Source organism: Channa argus, chromosome 18, assembly GCF_033026475.1.
Source record: "Channa argus isolate prfri chromosome 18, Channa argus male v1.0, whole genome shotgun sequence".
Classification (NCBI taxonomy): Eukaryota; Metazoa; Chordata; class Actinopteri; order Anabantiformes; family Channidae; genus Channa; species Channa argus.
The window spans coordinates 1,650,726-1,672,910 of NC_090214.1; the positions used below are offsets into that span (position 1 = coordinate 1,650,726).

The following is a 22,185-nucleotide window of genomic DNA, read 5'->3' on the forward strand; positions in this document are numbered from 1 at the left end:
AAGGTGGGGTAGCCGCGTTGGGTGTAGAGCTGTACATCAGCGGCGAAAACCCCCAAGCTCTCCCCGTCATGTCTGTAGCGGCCAGCTAGCTGCTCTCTGCTCTGCTCGATGGAGGTTCTCTGCCCGAAGTGCCGCTGGAGAGCGGCAGTGATGGCTTGGAGCTCCCGACAATCCTCTGGGAGTAGGTCAGCAAGCACCTGCAAGGCAGGACCTTCCAGGGCCAGGGCGAGGTGAGTAGCCGTTTCCTCACCGCTCCATCCCCCATGGAGGGCAGCCAACTCGACCTGGGCGAGGTAAGGTTCCAGTAAAGTCAGCCCATTGTAACGTGGTAGCTTTACTGGCGTTATGGGTAACGGTCCGCATCTCCCGTGGTCAGGGTTGCAGTGTGTACACCGGCCCACACTGGTGCCGTCGGGTCGGCGTGACTCGCTAGCCTTTCGCCGTGCCCCCAGCTTGAGGTGCTCCAGCAGCACGCTGCTCTCTAGGACTGCACGCTCTAACTCGCCTATGCTTCGCTCCATTATGGCGTCTACTAGACGATAAATCCCACTTCTGACACCAATGTAGCAACCCACGGTTTATGGGAGCTAACTGTGGGAGGCGGTGAAGCTAAAGCTAAGGCTAACCCTAACTGACTTAACTAACCTAATCAGCTAGCTTGGGTGCTGGCGGGCTAACATCAACGAACAGTTCAAAATGGCAGGTGGAAGGGAGAACACTTGCGCCCCATACACCGCACGACCCCAAGTGCCTCGAGCTGTTTGACATAAGCAATCGCAAACACAACTCTTGCCTTTTTACAGCTACCTCTCACAACAGAGATAGCTGAGCTTTATTTTGAACACACCCACAAGTAGCCGATCACTGTGAGGGCCATTCATACACCCATCACCTTCCCTCACGGTGCCGGCTAACACATACACTTTACATAACCAACCTAAACATGTGAACACACCTAATAACACTAACTGTAACGTAATCATTTAACAACATTTAACATTTAAGCAATTAAAGCACAGAACTATTCAGAACACATTTACCCATAATTCCCTCGGGGCGGATTGCATCGGCCCCCACACTAACCCACTTGCCGGGCCGTTACAATATAATTAAACTGTCCGTGGTCACTGCTGGAGTAGTTGGTCTCCCCCAGGAAGACACATACACAGACTGAGTAGTGCTCTCAACAGTGGGGCTACAGGCTGTTGAGACTACAGCTGTGTCGTTGGCAGCGTGGATGTCACGGTGCCCAGATTTACAACTTGCTGATGAATTAAATGCATTTTACAAAAGATTTGATACAAATGTTTAACTTCTTAAATTCCGTTGTTGATAGTAAAGTGAAATTTGAAGAACATGCTGACTTGGTTTACAGGAAAGTAAAGCAGCACCTTTATTTTCTTGGAGAAATTAATTATTTAAGGCCTGTGGAAATACAGTGACTATGTTTAGTATTTTTATGGTATAGAAACCTCAGCTTGTCCTGTAATAACAGACTTAATCATTTCTGGTTTAGGCCCAGTTTAGCTCTCTGACATCTTTAAAAAGCTTGTGTGCAGGAAGGTTGAGGCTGTTCTTGTCCCGATCACCCTCTGATTAAAGAGTTTGACATACTTCCATCTGGTCAACATTCTACTTCCTGTTGCAACAACAAAAAGGATTTGATCTGTCTTTGCTTCAGTGGCTGTAGGACTGAAAAACTTGTTAGAACTATTTCCAGCAATATCCTGTACATGTCTGAGGTTTTTGGTGGTTGGTGTTTCCCTGTTTCCTGTTTGATGCTGTGTGATTGATTGTTTTTCCTGATTTTTATTCACCTGGCTGCAAATCAAATGTCCAGTAAGGATTGATTGACTGATTGACTGACTGATGACCTGTCCAGGTTGTTTCTCAAATCAAAGTTTTAAGAACTTTTCTGATTTGTAGTTTGTGTGGTCAAGTATTAATCTGTGTATGAATGTGTGTGTGTGTGTGTGAAGGGGTGAATAAGAAGCAGTGTAAAGTGCTTTGAGTGCCAATAGGTAGAAAAGTGCTATACTGGTGCAGACCATTACATGACTGATGTGGGAATCTTTGCTCTTTCTTATGTTTGAAAATGTTTTTCCTTTAAATCTTATTGGATGCTGTGGTGTTGATGTGCTCGCTAACTTTAATCTCGGTAGGTTCAGTAACACCAGTCTTCACTCCTTGTGTGCTGTTCTTTCACAGTAGAGACCCAGGAAACCAGGGCAGGGAGAAAGAGGAGAAACAGGTCTATGACATGATTCCTGTAGGATTTGCTGAAGTATTCTCATCCATAAAGTGGTTTCAGCAAATTATTCAAATCAGATGTTAAAAGAACCTAATGTTTAATAAGTTCTGTTATAGTTTTCAGTAACACTTTAAATTACAGCCAACAACTTACCCTGTAATTACACTGTATTTACAGGGTCACTGTGTTTTCTAATAATGGTGAACTTATATAGTACATATAAATACATGATTTTAGGAACCTGCTAACAACCGACTGACAACCTGCAAACTTCAAAATTTATTTGACTTTAAGTATTTTGTAATTGTACAAGTGGTATCTATTCTAAAGTTACATGTTCAAATATGATACTAAGAAATAATCTGGTGTTTGCAGAAAACTGCATGAAAAAACTGAGCAACAAAACTGGAACATGTCTGCGATAATTTAAAATCTACCAGATCAAAATAAGCACGATTGGACCGTTGCTGTCAGTAAACGCACCACTCAAAGTTGGTCTGTCCTCCCAGAATGTCTTCAACTGGGAAATCACCTCTTTGTAAATGAACAAATTAGTTAAACACACAGTATCTGAGTGAAACTGCTTCTCTTCCTGGAGTCAAAGCCTGATGACCCTCCCTCTTCTTCCTGCTCTCAAACACAGTGAGCTCCACTCTGTGTATATATGTCCTTGTTCCCTCCCCTTCAGATCTACAGTTTGAAGATGGGTGTAACCAACATGTGGTGAAGTGTCAGAGCTGATGACGTTTAGATCAGAGCACAAACTAGTTTCAGAGGAAGTGAAAGTCAGACAGTCATTGCTGCTGAGAGGTGAAATGGCGCAGAAAGGAGTTCAGCTGGACCGAGATACCTTCTCTTGTTCGATCTGTCTGGATCTACTGAAGGATCCGGTGACTATTCCCTGTGGACACAGCTACTGCATGAAGTGTATTAAAAGGTTCTGGGATGAAGAGGATGTTAAGAAACTCCACAGCTGCCCTCAGTGTAGACAGACCTTCACACCGAGACCTGTCCTGGTGAAAAACACCATGTTAGCAGTTTTAGTGGAGGAGCTGAAGAAGACTGGACTCCAAGCTGCTCCTGCTGATAACTGCTATGCTGGACCTGAAGATGTGTCCTGTGATGTCTGCACTGGGAGAAAACTGAAAGCTGTCAAGTCCTGTCTGGTGTGTCTGGCTTCTTACTGTGAGAATCACCTCCAGCCTCATTATGAATCTCCAGCTTTTCAACAGCACAAGCTGGTGGAGCCCTGCAAGAAGCTGCAGGAGAACATTTGCTCTCGTCATGATAAAATCAGGGAGATTTTCTGCCGCACTGATCATCAGTGTATCTGTTATCTCTGCTCCATGGATGAACATAAAGACCACGACACAGTCTCAGCCGCAGCAGAGAGGACTGAGAGGCAGAGAGAGCTCGAGGGGAGTAGACAAAAACTCCAGCAGAGAATCCAGGACAGAGAGAAAGATGTGAAGCTGCTTCAACAGGAGGTGGAGGCCATCAGTCTCTCTGCTGATAAAGCAGTGGAGGACAGTGAGAAGATCTTCACTGAGCTGATCCGTCTCATGGACAAAAGAAGGTCTGATGTGAAGCAGCAGATCAGATCCCAGCAGGAAACTGAAGTGAGTCGAGTCAAAGAGCTTCAGGAGAAGCTGGAGCAGGACATCACTGAGCTGAAGAGGAAAGACGCTTCACTGGAGCAGCTCTCACTCACAGAGGATCACATCCAGTTTGTCCACAGCTACCCCTCACTGTCAGCACTCAGTGAACCTACAGACTCATCCAGCATCAACATCCGTCCTCTGAGATACTTTGAGGATGTGACAGCAGCTGTGTCAGAGCTCAGAGATCAACTACAGGACGTCCTGAGAGAGACATGGACAAGCGTCTCACTGAGACTGACTGAAGTCGATGTTTCACTGCCACCAGCAGAACCCAAGACCAGAGCTGAGTTCTTAAAATATTCATGTGAAATCTCACTGGATCCAAACACAGCACACACACTGATTTTATCGTCTGAAGGAAACAGAAAAGTAACAGTGATGAGTGAAGAACAGTCTTATTCTCCTCATCCAGACAGATTCACTAGATGTTGGCAGGTCCTGAGTAGAGAGAGTCTGACTGGACGTTGTTACTGGGAGGTGGAGTGGACAGGGACAGGAGTTTGTGTAGCAGTTGCATATAAGAATATCAGCAGAACAGGGAACAGGAAGAAAAGTGGATTTGGAAACAATAACAAATCTTGGGCATTAGATTGTTACTATGATGAATATGATTATTATCACAACAACATCCAAACTCCCGTCTCAGGTCCTCAGTCCTCCAGAATAGGACTGTACCTGGATCACAGAGCAGGTATTCTGTCCTTCTACAGCGTCTCTGAAACCATGACTCTCCTCCACAGAGTCTAGACCACATTCACTCAGCCTCTACATGCTGGACTTGGATTTTATTGTGTTCCTGGAGTCACTGCTGAGTTGTGTGAACTCAAATAGAAAAAGTCATGTATGTGCAGTGGATCAAAATTTGTATTTGAATTTGTCTCCATCATTTTTCCTGAGAGCTCATTGTTGTTGTTTCTTCACTTGTTTCTGATCCACTTTCAGTCAAACTTTATTGATAGTACTCAGGTGGTTCATCTTCTCATTTCCTGTTAGTGTTGGACTTTCTGTAGGTGGGTATTTCCTGTGTGTGTTCTGTCCTGGTTGATAGTCTGAACCTGTGACCTGTTGGTAGATGCAGTGGAGCCCACATGAACATTTGCTAAGTATCACAGTGACAATGGCTTTTAGAGGATGTATTCATGAGCTTATCTGGTACCTTGAATTTGTCCACGCAACTAAACAACAGCAACTCTCTTCTGCCGGTAGACGGTAAAACTACTAGAATTGGTGGCACTAGTGTGTGATAACACATGTGCACCTACTCTCTACAGGACATGGACTAACCCCATGACAGCCATCATGTCAATCTGTAACAAAAAGTCTTCAAGCTGTTCACACAATTATCAGAATCATTAGAGTGTGATCATAGTCCAAGATTTGTACCTGGGAGTTTATTTGCTGAGATTATTAATCATTTTCATGCTGGAAGTAAATGTTTTCTTGTAATTTTTACACGTGTCAGTAGAATCTATATGGAATCTATGTGTCTGATGTAGATGTGTGAGCTTATTTTTTAGCCTTTTTGTCATTTGCACCAAATTTAATCCACGTAAAGAAGTAGATGGTCTGAGGGCCACTAGTCTTTAACCTCCGACAGTAATTGAGTCATTTATCTGGTACCTGGGGAAGTGACAGATAAAAAGTGGATATTTAATGGTTCATGTGCATAAAAATGTGTGAAATAAAGTCAGAATTCTTAAAAAACCTTTTTTCCCACTGTGTTAATCATTACTGTCATTTACCTACGAGGATTCTGTCAGTAGGACAAAGTCGACATGTTCATCAGAACCATAAACCAGTAATGTGCTGAAACCTAGCAGTAACATCTGTGTGTGTGTGTGTGTGTGTGTGTGTGTGTGTCTGCAGAACAGGAGTGAAATACTGAACAAACATCAGACGTCAGATACTTTGTTCTCAGCTTCACTCTATTAAGTTGATATTTCATAAGTACAGCAGTGGGGTAGGTAGAGAAAGGAAAAAGGCCGAGATAGTTTCACTTTGATTAGTCTACATTTAACTGAGTCACAGAAAAACCAGCAGATGGTCAACAAGTTCTTTTTGTTAACACGTCTTCAGCTCCTTCAGTACCTGCATCATTTGGTGACGTCTTTGTAGCCTGTATGAACAGGATCCCAGCAGGTAAAAATGCACTGACTTTAACTTTACAGTCGTTTGAGCAGAATCAGAAAACTGCTTATTGATGGTATTTGGACAAAACCAATACTGATAATTACATTTGTCTAGTGGCTCAGTGCAGGATCTGCTAATTCACTAGCTGCCAGTCCTCTACTGGACTGATGCGGCAGCAGCCCGGACCTACTGTGGCAATGCTCTTACTCCAAGTCACCAACACAAAGGCAGAGCAAAGAACACAAGGTGGTGCCCACGTCCCTGACATGAAGATCTGAGATCTGGAAATCCTCTAAGATGATTGAACTTTTAGAGTTGCCACAGTTTCTATACTGAATAAAAATATCTGTAGTGCAAATATATATTTAGACAATGTATTGATATGCTGTTTAGTTTTTATACACAGGTCAGTCACTAATACCACACACAAATTCAAAAGCATTTTAAAAAAGACTTACGAGTTTGCATGTTCTCCCAGTGTCTGTGGTGGTCTTCAGGTGCTTCCCTACCTGTGATAGAATGGTCACCTGTAAAGATTGTACGTGGTCTTTTATCCAGTGTGGCCCGGGATGGAACCTGACTGGCTTTAACCTTTTAGAAGCAGAAAAAGGAACTGATTGATCAACGCAACATTAAAATAAAGGTGACATACAGTAAAAACTTTAAAAAAAAATCTAGAGAAGTGGAGGTTTGCTCTGGAAAACAGAGGAATGAAGCTTAGCCGCAGTAAGACAGAATCCATGTGTGTGAATTAGAGGGACCCAGGTGGAACGGTGAGGTTACAGGGAGCAGAGGTGAAGAAGGTGCAGGACTTTAAGTACTTAGGGTCAACGGTTCAGAGCAAGACTGAGGTGGTTTGGACATGTTCAGAGGAGAAATTGTGAATATATCAGTAGAAGGATGCTGAGGTTGGAGCTGCCAGGCAGGAGGTCTAGAGGAAGAGCAAAGAGGAGATTTATGGATGTAGTGAGAGGACATGAAGTTAGTTGGTGTGAGTGAAGAGGATGCAGAGGACAGAGTTAGATGGAGGCAGATGATTCCCCGTAGAGACATTGATGCCAGACATCCTTAGAATGTGAGGAAGATTGGTCCAGACTTGCTCCTGAATGTCTGAGCCGCAGCTACTGAACAAGCTGGTTTTAGGTGAAGTTACTCTGTCTACAGGGATTGTTGTGCTTTTAGCATAATCACATTGCCTGCATAGACTCGTCCTCTCAAAGAATGTGACATAACTGCTCTTCAGTCTGTAGCTCACCTCCAAAACAACAGTCTACACTCCGCATTTCCAAGCTGCAGGTGGGTCCAGTTGCCCCCTCGGCATCTGAAGAGATTCCCACAAACTACACTGAAATTAAAGCCCCTGGTTCCCAGGATCGTGTTGCCGGTGAGCTTTCGAGCACAGCTCTTACCAGTTCTTTCTCACAACTGTGAAGATGTAGTTCTGTGCTGAATGTCGTCACAGCCTCCAACTGAAGCACTTGTAATTGTTCAATGAAAGCTTTACAACACAGTTCTCTGGACTGTTGGTCTGACAGAACGAGCTCCTGTATTCGGCACATTTGTCAAGATTTCCTGACATTTTAGAGACGGGGACATCTCAGTAAGGCCTGTCTTTAAAAGCCTGTTTTCATTTGACCAACACAAAAGCACCAAATCCTCACTAAGGAGAAAAAGGAGAAGTTTAATTCATGACCATTATGGAATCAGCCACCACAATGACACACACTATATCACTCATTCCTCCACATATGGAGGTGGCTCCATGTCATCGACAAACCTCACTTTCTTCCACACAACTGTGTTTTTGCCATAGTTTTGGATCTTCTGGAGTCTTCTGGGCAAAGACGAGCGTGACGATCAGAACGGCAGTGACCAGGAAGCCCAGTACATCGGCGATGACCTGAAATCGATGGTGGACAGCTGTGCCTCCGATACGCACTAGTGGTAGAGATACTGATTCAAATATGTTGCTGAGGCCTGTGGTCCTTAAAATGGGGCATATAGGAGCTGGAGGGCGTAGATTGACCCGTTAGACTGAGCCACAGAGTTCACTGCCATCAGGTAGACTATGGCATCTATTAACAGTACTGCCAAGACTGCACAGAGGATTAACGTTGCGAGGTAGAACCTCCTGCTCTCTGAGTCGTTTGTAGCCCCGCATCCAACGGCCGTACTCACGGGACCCATAGCTCCCATCATCATAGCTCCTCTAACCCCCTACACCATAGCTGGCCAGCAAGCCCTGAGGGTCCCAAGCCAGCGTGGAGGCAACACAGGCAAATATGGCAACACCCATCGCAGTGATCAAGATGGCCATGATTTTCATGATGCCTGGTGGAGACAACCAACGGTAGAAATGCTGGAGCTCATCATCAGGGCCTTGTGGGAGGGGGTGTGACTGTAAAGAGGGAAAAAACAGAACAAAGTTTCACCCCCCCCTCCCCCCCAAAAAAGAATACAATCAATCTGGTGCAGAGTGGGAGCAAATCAAGGGGGTTTAAATCCTGCAATCAACCTAAAATTGGAAAAACACTTGAGTCACAGCATCTGACTGTATGTGGTTGAGACTGTTTCCAGTTTCCACTTAGATGCTCACACACACACTGGAAACCAACAGGCTTCCCAGAACTGAAGACTACGCTCTATCAGTTACAGTTACAGAAACGCTAACTGGGGAAACTGGAAACTCTGATAAATTAAAGAAATCACAGTGCAGAATTCTGCTAGAAATACACTGTAATAAAATAATATTATTTAATTTGCAAATTAAATGTTTAATGCTTTAATGTGATGTTGATGTGATGTGATGATAATGTGAGTGAGTCTATTGTCTCACTGCACTAATCTTCGTGCAGTTTTACTGTTTTATATACTTTGGCAACTCTATACACTTTCAAGATGTTTCTATTTCTGAATGAACTAATTAGTATTTTAAAGATACAGGAATTGTTTTCCTCCCAGCAGCAGAAATGAGCTTCAATACCAACAAGCACTTGTTTGGCTTTTCATTTCGAAATATGATTGTTTCTGATTGTTTTACTGCCAATTAGTTATCAATAGTTTGTCTTCATAATGCACAACTTGAACCAGCTGCTGTGAGCCAGACCTGGCAACCGTGAGCCTAATAAGACCTGAACATCTCTTTTTTAAATGTGGTTATTTCCACTGATTAAATAAATAAATTCAAGTACACAATTAGATATTGACTATATACAAATAAGTTTTATTTTTTAAATATAAAAAAATTTCAAAATTAAAAGTTGTTTTTCTTAAGTTTATTTTTTATGAGCCAATTAGATTGAGATAATCAATAGATTTCTATATGTATGACAGGACACACATTTATTTCAGTCCTTATTTCCATTACTTTATATCAAAATTCTTATTACTGGGAAGTCAAACATTCTGCTCAATACAACCAGAGAACAAAACCAAATTGTAAAAATAAATTATTATAAATAAAAAAAAGCTCCACATTTAAAAAGGTGGGCTATGGATAATGTTTAGCATTTTTTTGTTAATGTGACTCAAAATTGTTGTAGATTCTAATTACTATAATAATTACTAATTACTCAATAGTTGAGCAGTTGTGTTTCTCTGTTGTTTCTTTAATCTTTATTTTCTCTTATTTTCCACAGCACATGCATTAAAATATTGTTCCTACTCTTTACAGTAAAAAATGCTGATTAATGACAGTGAGCTGTCAGGACAAACTATATTTTGAGGATTGAAAGCACCAGTCGATCACTTCGAATGTGAAAGAATATGGACATATGGACATTTACATCTAAATTTTCACAATTACAAATTGCAAACATAAGAGCAATACATTTCAATAAATTTTTAAATCAGCACATCCATTGTTTACAGTGGTTTACACAACAGTTTAAGTGACAAAGTACAAAATGTTAAACTTTTGAAATGGTAGAACAAAATTCACATGCAGGGTTTTAAATTCCTCTACAGCACTTACAGACTCAGAACAAACAAAAATTTCAAACAATCGTCGGAGCGGAATCAGAAACCAGCTCGACACCAAATTGTCTGAACAAGCAGTGGTTTTATTATCAGGCTGAGAAGTTGTGAAATGTATTACGACAACAAACACGAAGACAGACAGAAAGGTAAGTAGGCAAACCTGAAGAGAAAGTAAAGCTCGATAGAAATAATGCTGCATATTTCCTCCAAGCTGGTAATATGTCGAATTAATCTAAGGAAACATTCCCATCAGACACCAGTAAAATGTAAACCTCAGCTGCATTTATAGTCAGTGCCACATATATATTTTCGTTGTTTGCCTATAAGGCCAGTTTAAAAGAACAGATCAACATTAAATTACCATCTGAGGTGCATTTGATGACAGGATCACTCTCATATCTGTGTATTAAATATGAAGTTACAGTCAGCAAGCTGCTTAGATTAGCATAAAGACAGGAACCGCGGAGCCCGGCTCTGTCCAAAAATCAACCTAAAACCAAATGCACACGCACATAATTAATTTAATTTGTACAAACCTGAACGTAGAAATGTCTGTCACACTGATTCTAGGATAATAATCCTGCCACGAAATACTGCTGTAGAAACACACGATGTGTTCAAAGTCAACTTCAGGTGTGATTCAGGCAGCTTTAGTTAAGAGTAGGAAAGAACCAGACCAGCTTTCCCCCTTTTTTTCTAGTCTTTGTGCTAATCTAGCTACATGACAGTGTGAGATATTCATACAAATACAAGAGTAGTTGGATTTGTTGTATTTAGTATTTTGCAGACAAAGACCTCAGGAGGGCTGTAGATATCAGCCAGAAGATGTTAATGTCATAAGAAGATGGACACTAAGAAGAAGATGTTCTGCAAAGACTGACTTCAGGAAGGACCAGTTGACACCTTGTCCTCTGCTCTTTGTCTGCAGCCAGGTGTATCTCACTAAACCATCAATGAATTGCAGCAGCTCCTCAGGAAAAGGTCTTTGAATCCAGAATCTGGTTTAGCTTCTGTCTGTAGCGCTCCATTAGAAATACATCAGTGATCCATGCTGCTGCACTGTGTGTGGTTCTGTGTCAGCTTTCCCGTTTACATGACACTTATGTGGAATAATCAGCTTTCCGGACACTAACCTGGTTACTTAAGTCCATGTAAATGCACTGAGTGGTCGCATGTGACTCATCGTTGGTTTTAGTGAAAGTAACAACAATATGAAAACCCAAAGGCCTGATCCTTTAACCTTTGTCCGAATGCAGAACTGCCCCTTTAAGAGCACGTGAGACACCATGGATTTATGTGCTTTTCTAAAACTGCAGTTAAAAGGTTTTCTCACAAAGACAAAGCAGGCAGGACCCCCTCCCCCCCAATCGTGGCCCAGGCTGTGTTTCACACTCTACTGTCTAGTGCTGTCTGAGGCAGAGACGCCCTGGACGTTTAGGTGAATCCGTCGTTCCACTGCATGACCTTATCATATTCTTGGATCTTCTGTTTGATGTGAGACAGTTTGTTCTTCAGGTACTCGCAGCGCTCCTTCTTCTCCAGGAAAGTGGGGTCCTGGGGTGGTGGAGGAGACACACAGATCCAGGAGAAAAATAATGTCAAGCCAAGCAAACTGCTACAAATCTCAGTTTTTCCAATTCTGAACAAATGGCATTAAAATACTATTAACACATGTATCTACTAAAAAGTCCTGTTTGTGTTTCAAAGCCTGATTTACATTTAGGTTCACATATATTTGGACAGTGACACAATTTTCATCATTCTGGCTTTGCAGACCACAACAGTCCTCTTTAATTTAAGGGTTTGACAGAAAAGTCTGGAGCCCACAGACATGACCAGTTGCTGGGATTCTGCTGATGCGCTGCCCATTTTTTTTCTTGTTTTCTGTAAAACTGTATTGTTAAGTTATAGTACTGAGGTCAAATAAGCAACGTAGTCAAAATGATGCAAACTGCGTAACTGTCCAAATACAAATGGACCTAACTGTATTTTCTCTGTGCCCTTGACCACCTTTTAAAAAGACATCATTAGCAGAGCTGTGCTGGCTGAAAAGCATGACTTAAACCACACATGCTCCATAATCACCATCAACACACTGTGGTTTATTCTGACTCATTCCCACAATCACTATTTTTGAATGTGGATTAATCCACCACTGGACATATTCCCCTAACAAAAGCCGTATTTCCTCCTCTTTGAATAAAAACTACAGTGAGCAGCTGTTTTCCATATTAAGCAAAAATGCTGTATCACGTACTACCCATCATCTTTTAATCTATTATAGTTTTAATGTGTTAAACCTTGAGCTTCTAGAGGATTATAATTAGTAACAGAGAAGCAGCTGCTGTTCGATGTTTAAACAAAACGGATAAGACAATAGACTCACATTTTTCTTCCTCTGATATTCCTGAAGGATTCTGTTAATGCGATCAACCTCCTACAAAAAAAGAGTGAAAGACAGTATTACAAACTCAGGTCATCTCATCAAAACCAAAACAATGTGCCTGAAATTAATCTGCAGCGATGCTGTAAAAATAATCAGCTGTCTGGAGCAGAGAAGGAATTTGAGGGTGGAGGAGAAGTGCAGCGGCAACAGGAAGCACAAACAGAGGAAGTTACACGATGGGGAAATGAGGCACAATAACAACACAGAGACTGGGGACAATATTCCAGAACGTGTCCAGCACAGAACCAGACTGAAAGGGTGAGGACTTCGATACATCAGAGCACAGCCCAGCGTGCTGGTACCGCACTCTGGAGGCTCGAAGCCCGAGAGGCTTTAAAAGTACTTTGTGTACTGTGAATAAAGGGGCAAAGCCTGCACACATCCAAATGCAGCTTTTTAAGTGTTAAACATCTCAGCTGGAGGTGTTTTATCCTAACTTACATCTGATGCATTCCTCACAGAGAAAACATCATCTGGAATAGATGAATGTCTATGAACGTTTCCACAGCTGTCGGGGCATTTTAAATAGCACGGATGCTCCTTTACTTGTAGTTGTTACATTTGGATTCAATGCCATCAAACTAGTTTCTGGGTCAGTTTGTGCACATGGTGATTGAGCGTGTTGTGTGTTAGAATGTAAAGTGGCCAGTCAGTGTATTTCTCAACATTTTTAAATCTCCTGTAAAGAATTTCCTAAACGCTTGGGTTAAACCTTTGTTTGATGATTTCCCTCCCTCTTCTGTCTGCTCCCTTCATTCACTATGAAATATGAAAACTTTTCTTTAACTTGTAGTTTCAGGGCTTTATGCAAAAATAGACAAAATGACTTTGAGGCTCCACTGTAAAGTGCATCAAAATGATAATGAACGTGAACTTTCTGTTCAAGGAAAATGAGTGAGACAAAGATGTGAGCCATCAATTACCGTCTGGGTCGTCGGGTGCTGGGGCAGGCTGCGCATCATGGCGTCCATCTCATCGAACTTCTTGAGAGTGTTCTGCACCTCTAGGTGGAGTTCTTTGTACTCTGCATACTGGTCATTAAACACGGCTCGGTACTGGTCCCGCTCCTCGTCGGACCGGATCGTTGGGTATTTACTGCAGAACAAAGGTGGAGAATCCCACTTTTCAAAGGGTGCACATGCTGCAGCGCACGCTTGTAAATATATAATTGTATCTTGTAAATGAGGCCTTAAATACTTTTTTCCTGCCTTACTGTGTAACAACGGTGTCAGTATCACTATCCTCAAACCAAACACTTAGAAAGAGAAAACACTAAGTTTGCATCACTGCCCAACATTGAAGTAACTATGAAATGACACATTTTGTTGGAATTTTGTAGGAACACACCCAAATCTTCTCATTGCAACTCCTCAAATACAGAAATGTTCTAGTTTCCCCCTGACCATGTATCACTACATCAATAAATGTATTATAATAAATCAGGACTGTAAATATTTTTACATTCACACCTTTAATATGTCTCTTTTTCTCGGGACATTTGACCTTCAATAATCACTTAAGACAAAGCTAATCAACAGTAAACCATGTCAGGAAATTTATTGTGTGTGCTGTGTACTTTGATTTCTGCAATAAAAATCCATCTCGTTATCACTAGTGTGTCCTTATGTACCTGTGCATGTGGCTTTCAAACGTGAACAAAGAAAACAGGAAAACCGCTCTTGCAAATCTGTATTTCAAATTTTTTAAAAGACCATTTAATTGATCAAGAAAATAATCAGCAGACCAGATTAATGAATTATGAGTGATTCTCTTTTAACCCCATTGTATCCATTGTCTCTGGCGCGATACAAATGGAACATGTTCCATTTTCAGCAGCACTTACGCGATGTAGTCAGGCACAATCACCGGTTTGGGGATGTGCCCTGATGGTATGGCTCCCTGCAAAACCTTAGCTGGAACTGCTTTCGGAGCAGCCTGGATGGGAACGACCGAGGAGCCTTGGACCTGCTCTGGATGTCTTGGAGCAGGGGCAGGAACAATCTGTGGGGCCACAGCAACAGAAATACTTTGACCCACTAATAAAATTAAATAAGTGGCAGCAGTCTTCACATTGAAAGTGCACGTGTTAGTCTTTGTTGGGTTATTCTTTATCGACGTGTTCCAGATCGCTTACCAATGTTTCTGCCCCCTGCAACACGGTGGGCTGCATCTGTGTCCAAAAAAAAGGAACAATATAACGGAATAGTGGGATGGAATTATTTCAGATTTTACGTACAGTGAACATTAAACTCTGTCCAACACACACCTGCAACCACTTTAAAATCACTAACAAGCATGTTGTAGCTTGTTTCTGGAAAATGTACATAACCTGAAGACTTGAAAGATGTGGTTTTACTTGGGGTTTTGAATTGAAAGGCTTTGAATAGAATCTGTCGGTTTGTACGCGTAAACAAGTTTGGTTTTTTTTATTATAAAATATAAAATCTATTGGAGGAATACAAGGACACAGCCCTAGGAGCAAAACGGAAACCCAGCGGAGATCTTACCTCCTGGCTGTACCTCTCCCGGTACCTGCGAGCAGCTTCATGTCTCCACAGCTTGAGACACACGATGGCTCCGATCAGATAAACGACCATGGTGACAAAGAGAAAGATGATGGCGGCCGTCTGGCCTGCCTCTGTCCTGCAGAACACCCCGTTAATGCCATTGTTGAACACCGGGTAGTAGCAGAGGCCTCCACGTGTTGTGTCGTACACATAGACAATAGCTGGAAAACAAAAAGCACACGTGCTATAATTGTAAGTGTTGTGCTTGTTTTCAGTGGTTTCAATCCAAACTGAAAAGATCAAACTTCCAGCATCAGTTGCAGATTTTTTATTTAAAAACTAGCAGTTTGAGTATCTTCATTCATGATTCTCAACCACAAGTTCCTCTTTTACCAGGGGTTTCATTCCATACAGTTTAAGTGTCACTTGTCCAGGTTTTGAGGTCCATTCCCCCCATTTTACTGAAGGTGAATGGAATTAAGTATTAAAACAAATAATACTTAAAAACAGTGGTATCATTTTCCAGCAGTAGCACCATCACTCAGAAACCCAAGTTTTTAACATCACTTTACAAATTTACCCCATTAAAACCAGAAGGTCTCCTTTCAACAACCATTTAATGCATCAAACATAACTGTCCTGCAACTCAGTGCCATTGAGAGTGTTACACATTATTATTAGATCACTGCGATATAATGTTTGTTTCTGCGGATTGATTTTAATGTCACGTTTCAAAGCTCCACAGACATTAAGTGTTTTGTCATGTGGTGAATGAAAGCAAAGACAGATGAGAACGATCACACGGTGACTTGTTCAGTTGTGTTTGCGTTCTGACAAGATGAAACCAACACTTTGTTATATCACACAGAAGCCTGTAGATACCCTTGATATCCAGTGCAGGCCATTTAGAGCCCTGTGCACACTTCCTTTTGCCGTTTTGCATATTTATGACATGAATCAAACAAACTGCGTCAAGCACAACATGACCGTAAATCATCACGTCTGGTTTCCCGTTGAGAATTTACTCACACGATAAGACACTGCAGTAGGAACAGGGAGAGACTCTAAGAGCAGCTGTGACAGGCAAAACTAAGGGTCTGGGGTCAGTTTAAAGCTATAGTGTGCAGAGCAACATCTTTCTCATTTTTTAAATAGAAATAAGCTCTGTAACTTATCTTATTCCTGAGACATGTGGTCAAAGCTTCCCGAGACACAGACTCATTCTACAGCACCAGTGCATATTCACCTCTAAAGTGTTTTAAGTGAAATACTTTGAAAGATTTCTATTTAAATTAATCATCAGATGCTTACGATAAACTTCAGACAAGCCATGCGGTGTATTTTAAAAACAGGAGAAAGACAGGGGCTTTGTTATTGTAGGCTCATGCACACTGACAGACAAAAACACAAAAAGATCGAATGCACCACGTCGACTGACAGGACGTCCAACTGATTATTGGACTTATCAACTTTCAGAGAGCAGACCTGCAAGCTGACTTTTTATTGAGTCAACATGAGTAACATTTACTGACCTGCTGCCATATAGAGCACTGCCAGAGCCAGGTTTATGACAAACTCTGTCAGAGGCCACCATGTAGAGTCCAGCAGGATGGTGCGGTAGTACATGGTCATCCCCAGCACCAGCATAATCACAGTCACCAGCCAGGACAGCGCCACTAGTACCAACACAAACGGGGTCTTGGGGCCTGTGTAGTAGTTCCCACCTGCACCGGGGAAACCACCGTACACTCCACTAGGAGACGAGTATCCAAACATGTTGAACCACTCATTGTCTTTGTGGATGTAAGCACAGACGCAGGCGAACACAGCAGCTCCCAGCAGGAGCTCCACGCAGCCCAGGATCCTCAGCAGGCCGGACCAGGACTTCATGGAAGCGTAGCGCTGCTGGTACTCCTCCACACGCTCGGTGTAGGTCAGAGCTGTACGGTAGGTGCGTCCCGACACTGACTCGTGGCCGTCCTGTGCTTCCAAAAGCTCCTTTTGTGAGTTGTAGCTGCCACCTGAGCCTCCATAACGATCGCGGTACGACCCAGGAACAGATGGAGAGTGTGGAGGAGAGCAGCGCACCCCCTCTGTCGTACTGTTGTTGTTGTTGTGCGAGGAACTAGACATGGACCACGGCGTCTTACTGCTGTGGCTACTCCCTCTAAAGAAGTTCTTCCAGGAGTCGGGGATGAAACGGTGGACCGGTTTGATGTCGATGGCAGGATCCGGCTCGCGATCTGCGTCGCCGTTGTCCTCGCTGCCGCTGGGATCGAACTCTGGACCCACGGGCGGCTCTTCTGGCAGAGGCGGGGGTGGGAGGGGGTCGGTGCTCTGAGCAAGGTGAGGAGCCCTCTGCGTTCTCAGCCGCTGAAGGTCATAGGACTCTTCTCGGGATGAAGCGTCTTGTGGTACCTGGTCATAGTGGGGCGCCTGGCGGACACGCTCAGTGCGTCCGTGAAAGCCTCCTCCATAGGACATGAGGATGGTGATGATCCCTGAGACAGAACACCGACAGTTTTGAAACGAGTAGTTCTTAGGCGGAAAACTTATTTCCAACTATTTTAATTTAGTCAGTGGAGTTATTTTTTTAAGAAAACAAAAAATAATTCTCTGGTTCCAGTTTCTCCACTGTAAGAATTACAGTGAATGAATGACTGTTTTAAATGAGTGTAACCTAAAGATCTTTGAGTTTGGACTGTTGTGAGGATGAACAGGACATTTAAAGACAATAGCTTAGTTTCCAGATACTTGCAATAATTCAATCTTGAAACTAATCCTCACTTGTTTGCAGTTTTCGTTTAAATATGTTTCACATTGCTCATTATTGCTTCCACCAGCTTAGATTAAAAAAAAATAAAAAATTGCGTATTTAAATGTTGGTCCCGAATGTATCAATACAACTGGGATTAAACCACAGCTGTAAAGAAATCATGTAATTTGCAGTTACACAAAAGAGAGAAGAACAACACAGTCAAGAGGCTGGAATTGGTGACTTTTTGGCATCTTTGCTTAATCGATGGCTTTAATGATTAAACCACTTAAACTTCTCAAGTGTGTGAACACTCCGCTAAATAAATACTTCATGATGATGCTCCATTTCCCATTATTAGCATTTTAAATCACAGCGAGGACAAAGAAAGAGGAAGCCAAAAAAGGAAGAAGCCGAAAGGTAAACTGAAGTCCCAGACTGATGAGAAATTCAAATATCCTTCATGCAAATTGTCTCACACTAAAAGAGACACTTCCCAGTAAACAAACTAACCCCAGGACCTGAGATCACCACAGAAAACCCCCTGCAACCAGAGCCATCGGGACTGAAGATGTCTCACCACCATCCTCCATCCAAGCCGAGTCAGAAATGCATTTTTGTGCTGCGACCAAACGGGGAATTCACCGCCAGCAAACAGCACAAGAAAACATTCCCGACAACCAATGAAAGCCCAGTTCGTTAAGTAGGTTTGATCTCGACAGGTTAAAAGAAAACAGGAACTGTGTTTGAATACCTCCTTCACACGCAGTCACTCAACACGACTTACATTGGCCTGCAGCTCACAATGCAAACCTGGTATGAACATACAGTGTGTCGAAGAGTCGCCTGCAGAGACAGAGGTGGAAAGTGATGTTTAAGGGAAGAGGGAAGTTCCTCCAGTAAACCAAAATAAATCATTAAATAATTAACATCTCATCAGCCGATACACTTCTTAGCCATTACTTTCCCCCCCACTCATTTTAAAAGCAAAACTGAAAATAATTTGTTGCTTCTACGTGTTGTAAACTGAATATTTCAGGATTTGGGTCGGACAGAACAAAACTGTGGATTTTGACCAGTGTGAGCGTAAGTTTTCTAATGTTCTTTATAGAGCCAGTAATTGAGCGTTTATAAGACAAAAATGATCTTCCGATGAACAAAAACCCAATGATTATTTTACCAGTTCATTTGATCAGGTATTAAAATAACTTTATAATGATGTAAAACATTTGTGAGCTCTTATAATCTTATAATGTTGTACATCTAGAATTCTGGGAGTCTGGACTGTGGGCTGGACAGAGTAAGACATCTGAGGACATCGTGTTGGGTTCACATTGATGTTATTGGCATTTTTCAGATTTGTTTGAAACAATAAAAATGATCAGCTTTACTTTTAATACATTAATGGTTGGTAATAGACCTAAAAACCGTAAAAATGAACAATATGTTCATGTAATTATTGCACACACACACACATCATAAAGCACCTGTTAGTAATCACATAGACATATTAAATACATCTCCCTGAGGAGAAGTTTGACTTGGAACAAAAAGTCAAGTAAACAAACATTCCTTTAATACATGCAGGACAGAGCCACGGGGGGGAGGGGGGGGGCAGCACTGGACACCCCCCAAATCTGACTGACCACCCCCAGGTGCCACTGCCCTGCCCCCAGGGTGTCAAGGTGGGCAAAGCTGCGGCTGTAAAACGGACTAAATCCCCCTCCCTCTAAATACACAAGTGTCAGTGATTTCAGACGGTCGTACATCTAGTCTCCATAGAACAGTGACGCAAACCGGAGGAGGATGGAGGCTTTTATTATTATGTGTTTATGACTATTTGGAGTTAAGAACTGTACTTATATATTTGACAGCGAGCCAACAACACTCCAAACACTATATTAGCCTAATAATATCGTTCATTATGACCCACATGTGCCGCCCTTGAACCCAAGTCCTGATCTGACTGACACCAAAGCGGTTATGATGATCTGCAGCGGGGACCATGACACACTTTGTACTTTGGACAAAAAGCCCGTTTAAAGTAAAAAGCTGCTGGAGAAAAGTTTCAAGTGGGACAAAAAGACCAGACTCAACTGCAGTACAGGTACCTGAGACGTGTACTGAACTGAAGTAGCGGACTACACGTACTTGTACCGTGTGGCTGCAGCTGGCCTCCAGCCAGAGGGCTCGGTCAGAAGCAAGTCCACTTTTCCCTTTAGCTGGTCCGTGTAAAGGGGGTCCGTGGAGCGGTTTCCGAGCGGGACTCTTTATGGTGTTTGTGGATGTTGGTGTGAACCGGTTTAAGGAGAGAAAACAGCTGAAGAGGAGCTGAAGTCCCCTCGACGCTGCTGCCATAAACCTGCTTCATGTTTATACCGCCTCACCCTCCACAAAAAAAAAGACCCCTTTTCTCCCTAAAAACGGTTCCTGGTTCGCGGTTAAGTAAAGTCCCGCTACGGGCCCCGGACTGAAAGGACTGAAAACCCGTGTGTCGCTTCTTACCTTGTTTCCTTCTCTTCCTCCTGCCTGTAGACTCGCTCCCATTTCACCAACGTTACGCCACAGGTTTCCCTCGGCCCGGCACGTGACCTGCCCATCCCCGTGACGTCACGCAGACCCAGGAGCTGTTTACCTGTTGCACAGAGCTCACCTGAAACTGCGACTGATCCCGTAATGACACGGGCGAGTTTAGTTCTTCTATAATATTTCTTAGTGTCAGTGTCAGACTGCTGAGCGTCATTATGTGGACTTAATAATAAAGTAAGATCAAATATTAAAGAGTAACTAAGTATGTTTAAGCTCTGTAGTCAAGTAGAATTTGAAGGTATTTGTACAAACCCCATTTCCAGAAAACTTGGGACACAGAACACGGGGATTTGCCAGTTAATTCAAACCTGTTTTGATGTAAACAGAACAAAGAGCATTTCGAATGTTGACACCGAGAACTGGATTTATTTATTGGCTCATTTCGAATTTGATGCCAACAGCTGTTCTGGGTCGCCCTTCAAAGGCTCCTAAGGTTTTCAGTGGGTGACAGGTCTGGATGGTGGGTTCAGCACCTGGACTCTTTTATTACAAGTAACTAATTAAGTAGCTTAATTAAAGTTACTTAGAGTAACTGCAAGGACCTAAGTATTTATATATAAGTAAGCATCTGTCTGATGGACACTAAACCAAACCAAAGCTGACATTTCTCGCACTTTCTAAAGAGGAGCGTTCATGTTGTAAACAGTATTTCACACTACCGCCACTCATATTACGTCTCACCTATCTGCGCGTGCGTGTCGCACTGCAGACAGGAACGAGCGCGCATTATGGCCGCAGGCGCCATTTTTTACCCTCCATAAAGTCGTGTGTGGACAGTTGTTGTCTCTGTGTGCAGGACATCGATGGAGACTTACTAACTCTTTGAAAGAGAGATAAAAACAGTGCAATCAAGTTTTTTTTTAAATAAATCAAAACAGCAACAAAAATGATTTTAGCGGGGATTTTATAGTCACACAGAGCTGCTTATTAAAGTCAGAGTTTTCTGCACAAATGCAACAAAAAGTCAGTGGATTATTGAATCTGCTCTTGTGACACAATCGATAAGGTAATTTACTGAAAATGTCTTTGAATGTAGTATTGTATTTATTACAGTGAATTGTTAAATGTCCAATTAATGGTAAAATCATAGAATGCACAACATCTTATTCTTTATGAACAGCTGTCGAGTGGACTGTATTTTGAAAAAATATGTAATATTTATAACACATTTCTGTTTATTGTGCTTAAATAATAAATGAATCGGTCTTTGAAAAAAACCTCTGGAAGTGAAAACATGTTTTTTAATTCCTACATATACAGGACATTAAACATGGGATATAACTATTCATATTTTGAAATAGATCAAACAGACCAGGTATTATAATAAACATAGGACAATATAAAGAGGAACAGTCATAATCAACATTGACAATAATGTGCCTACAACTAAGGGGACAAACTGAAAACCTGCACAAACGGGGAACCAGCAAACCCAGTACCTTATAACGTACAAGTGTTATCATTAGTGCATTTAATTAAAATATGCTGCTGCTGCTGCTGGACACAGCTTTAAACACATGAAAACGTATAGAAGACTCTTTGCTGATCTCCCTGTCGAGCTGGGGTCGATTCACAACGAGTCAAAGCCCAGACCTCAATCCAATCCAGAATTTCTGGCTGGACTTGAAAAGAACTGTTCACTTCTGATCCCTGCGCAACCTCACAAAGCTTGAGCAGTTTTATAAAGAACAACAGTATAAACTTTGTCCAGATGTGCAATCAAGTGCCTTACTGAGACCTGTCGACACAGACTCTGCGCTGTGATTGCAGCATAAGGTGCATCTACTAATTACTGACCTGAAGGGGGTGAATATTTATGCAAACACTTACTTTTCCTTAAATTTTATTATTTAATTGACATTAGTTAC

The 22,185-nt window shown here is 42.2% G+C and overlaps 2 protein-coding genes and 1 pseudogene across 7 annotated transcripts; 1 reads left to right on the forward strand and 2 right to left on the reverse strand.

Annotated features, from left to right (window-relative positions):
* Positions 1-3,002: 3,002 nt before the first annotated feature.
* Positions 3,003-5,616, forward strand: LOC137103185 (E3 ubiquitin/ISG15 ligase TRIM25-like). The gene has a single exon (XM_067483267.1). It carries the CDS (start codon positions 3,067-3,069, stop codon positions 4,657-4,659), a length of 1,593 nt encoding a protein of 530 aa, XP_067339368.1. The 5' UTR covers positions 3,003-3,066; the 3' UTR covers positions 4,660-5,616.
* Positions 5,617-7,699: 2,083 nt separating this feature from the next.
* On the reverse strand, positions 7,700-10,417 carry LOC137104016 (occludin-like; annotated as a pseudogene).
* On the reverse strand, positions 9,869-20,369 carry LOC137103184 (MARVEL domain-containing protein 2-like). Of its 6 annotated transcripts, none has more exons than XM_067483261.1 (9): positions 20,234-20,369; positions 18,516-18,574; positions 16,506-17,474; positions 14,974-15,194; positions 14,601-14,636; positions 14,310-14,467; positions 13,390-13,561; positions 12,407-12,457; positions 9,869-11,574 (listed from the first exon to the last, which is right to left on the reverse strand). In XM_067483261.1, exons 3-9 carry the CDS (start codon positions 17,455-17,457, stop codon positions 11,455-11,457), a joined length of 1,710 nt encoding a protein of 569 aa, XP_067339362.1. In that variant the 5' UTR covers positions 17,458-17,474; positions 18,516-18,574; positions 20,234-20,369; the 3' UTR covers positions 9,869-11,454. The 6 variants fall into 6 exon arrangements, with proteins under 6 accessions (XP_067339362.1, XP_067339363.1, XP_067339366.1 ...); XM_067483262.1 differs by having other exon boundaries at positions 18,483-18,574; XM_067483265.1 differs by having other exon boundaries at positions 18,557-18,574; positions 20,234-20,323.
* Positions 20,370-22,185: the final 1,816 nt, after the last annotated feature.

What these genes read in the sequence shown, in the direction of transcription:
- LOC137103184 (XM_067483261.1), bottom strand. Translation starts at nt 17,457, where the DNA reads ATGTCCTATGGAGGAGGCTTTCACGGACGCACTGAGCGTGTCCGCCAG. An exon ending in TGCAGGGGGCAGAAACATTG is followed by an intron (nt 14,468 to 14,600) that starts GTAAGCGATCTG and finishes GTGGCCCCACAG; the next exon opens with ATTGTTCCTGCCCCTGCTCC. An exon ending in AATATCAGAGGAAGAAAAAT is followed by an intron (nt 11,575 to 12,406) that starts GTGAGTCTATTG and finishes CCACCACCCCAG; the next exon opens with GACCCCACTTTCCTGGAGAA.
- LOC137103185 (XM_067483267.1), top strand. Translation starts at nt 3,067, where the DNA reads ATGGCGCAGAAAGGAGTTCAGCTGGACCGAGATACCTTCTCTTGTTCG.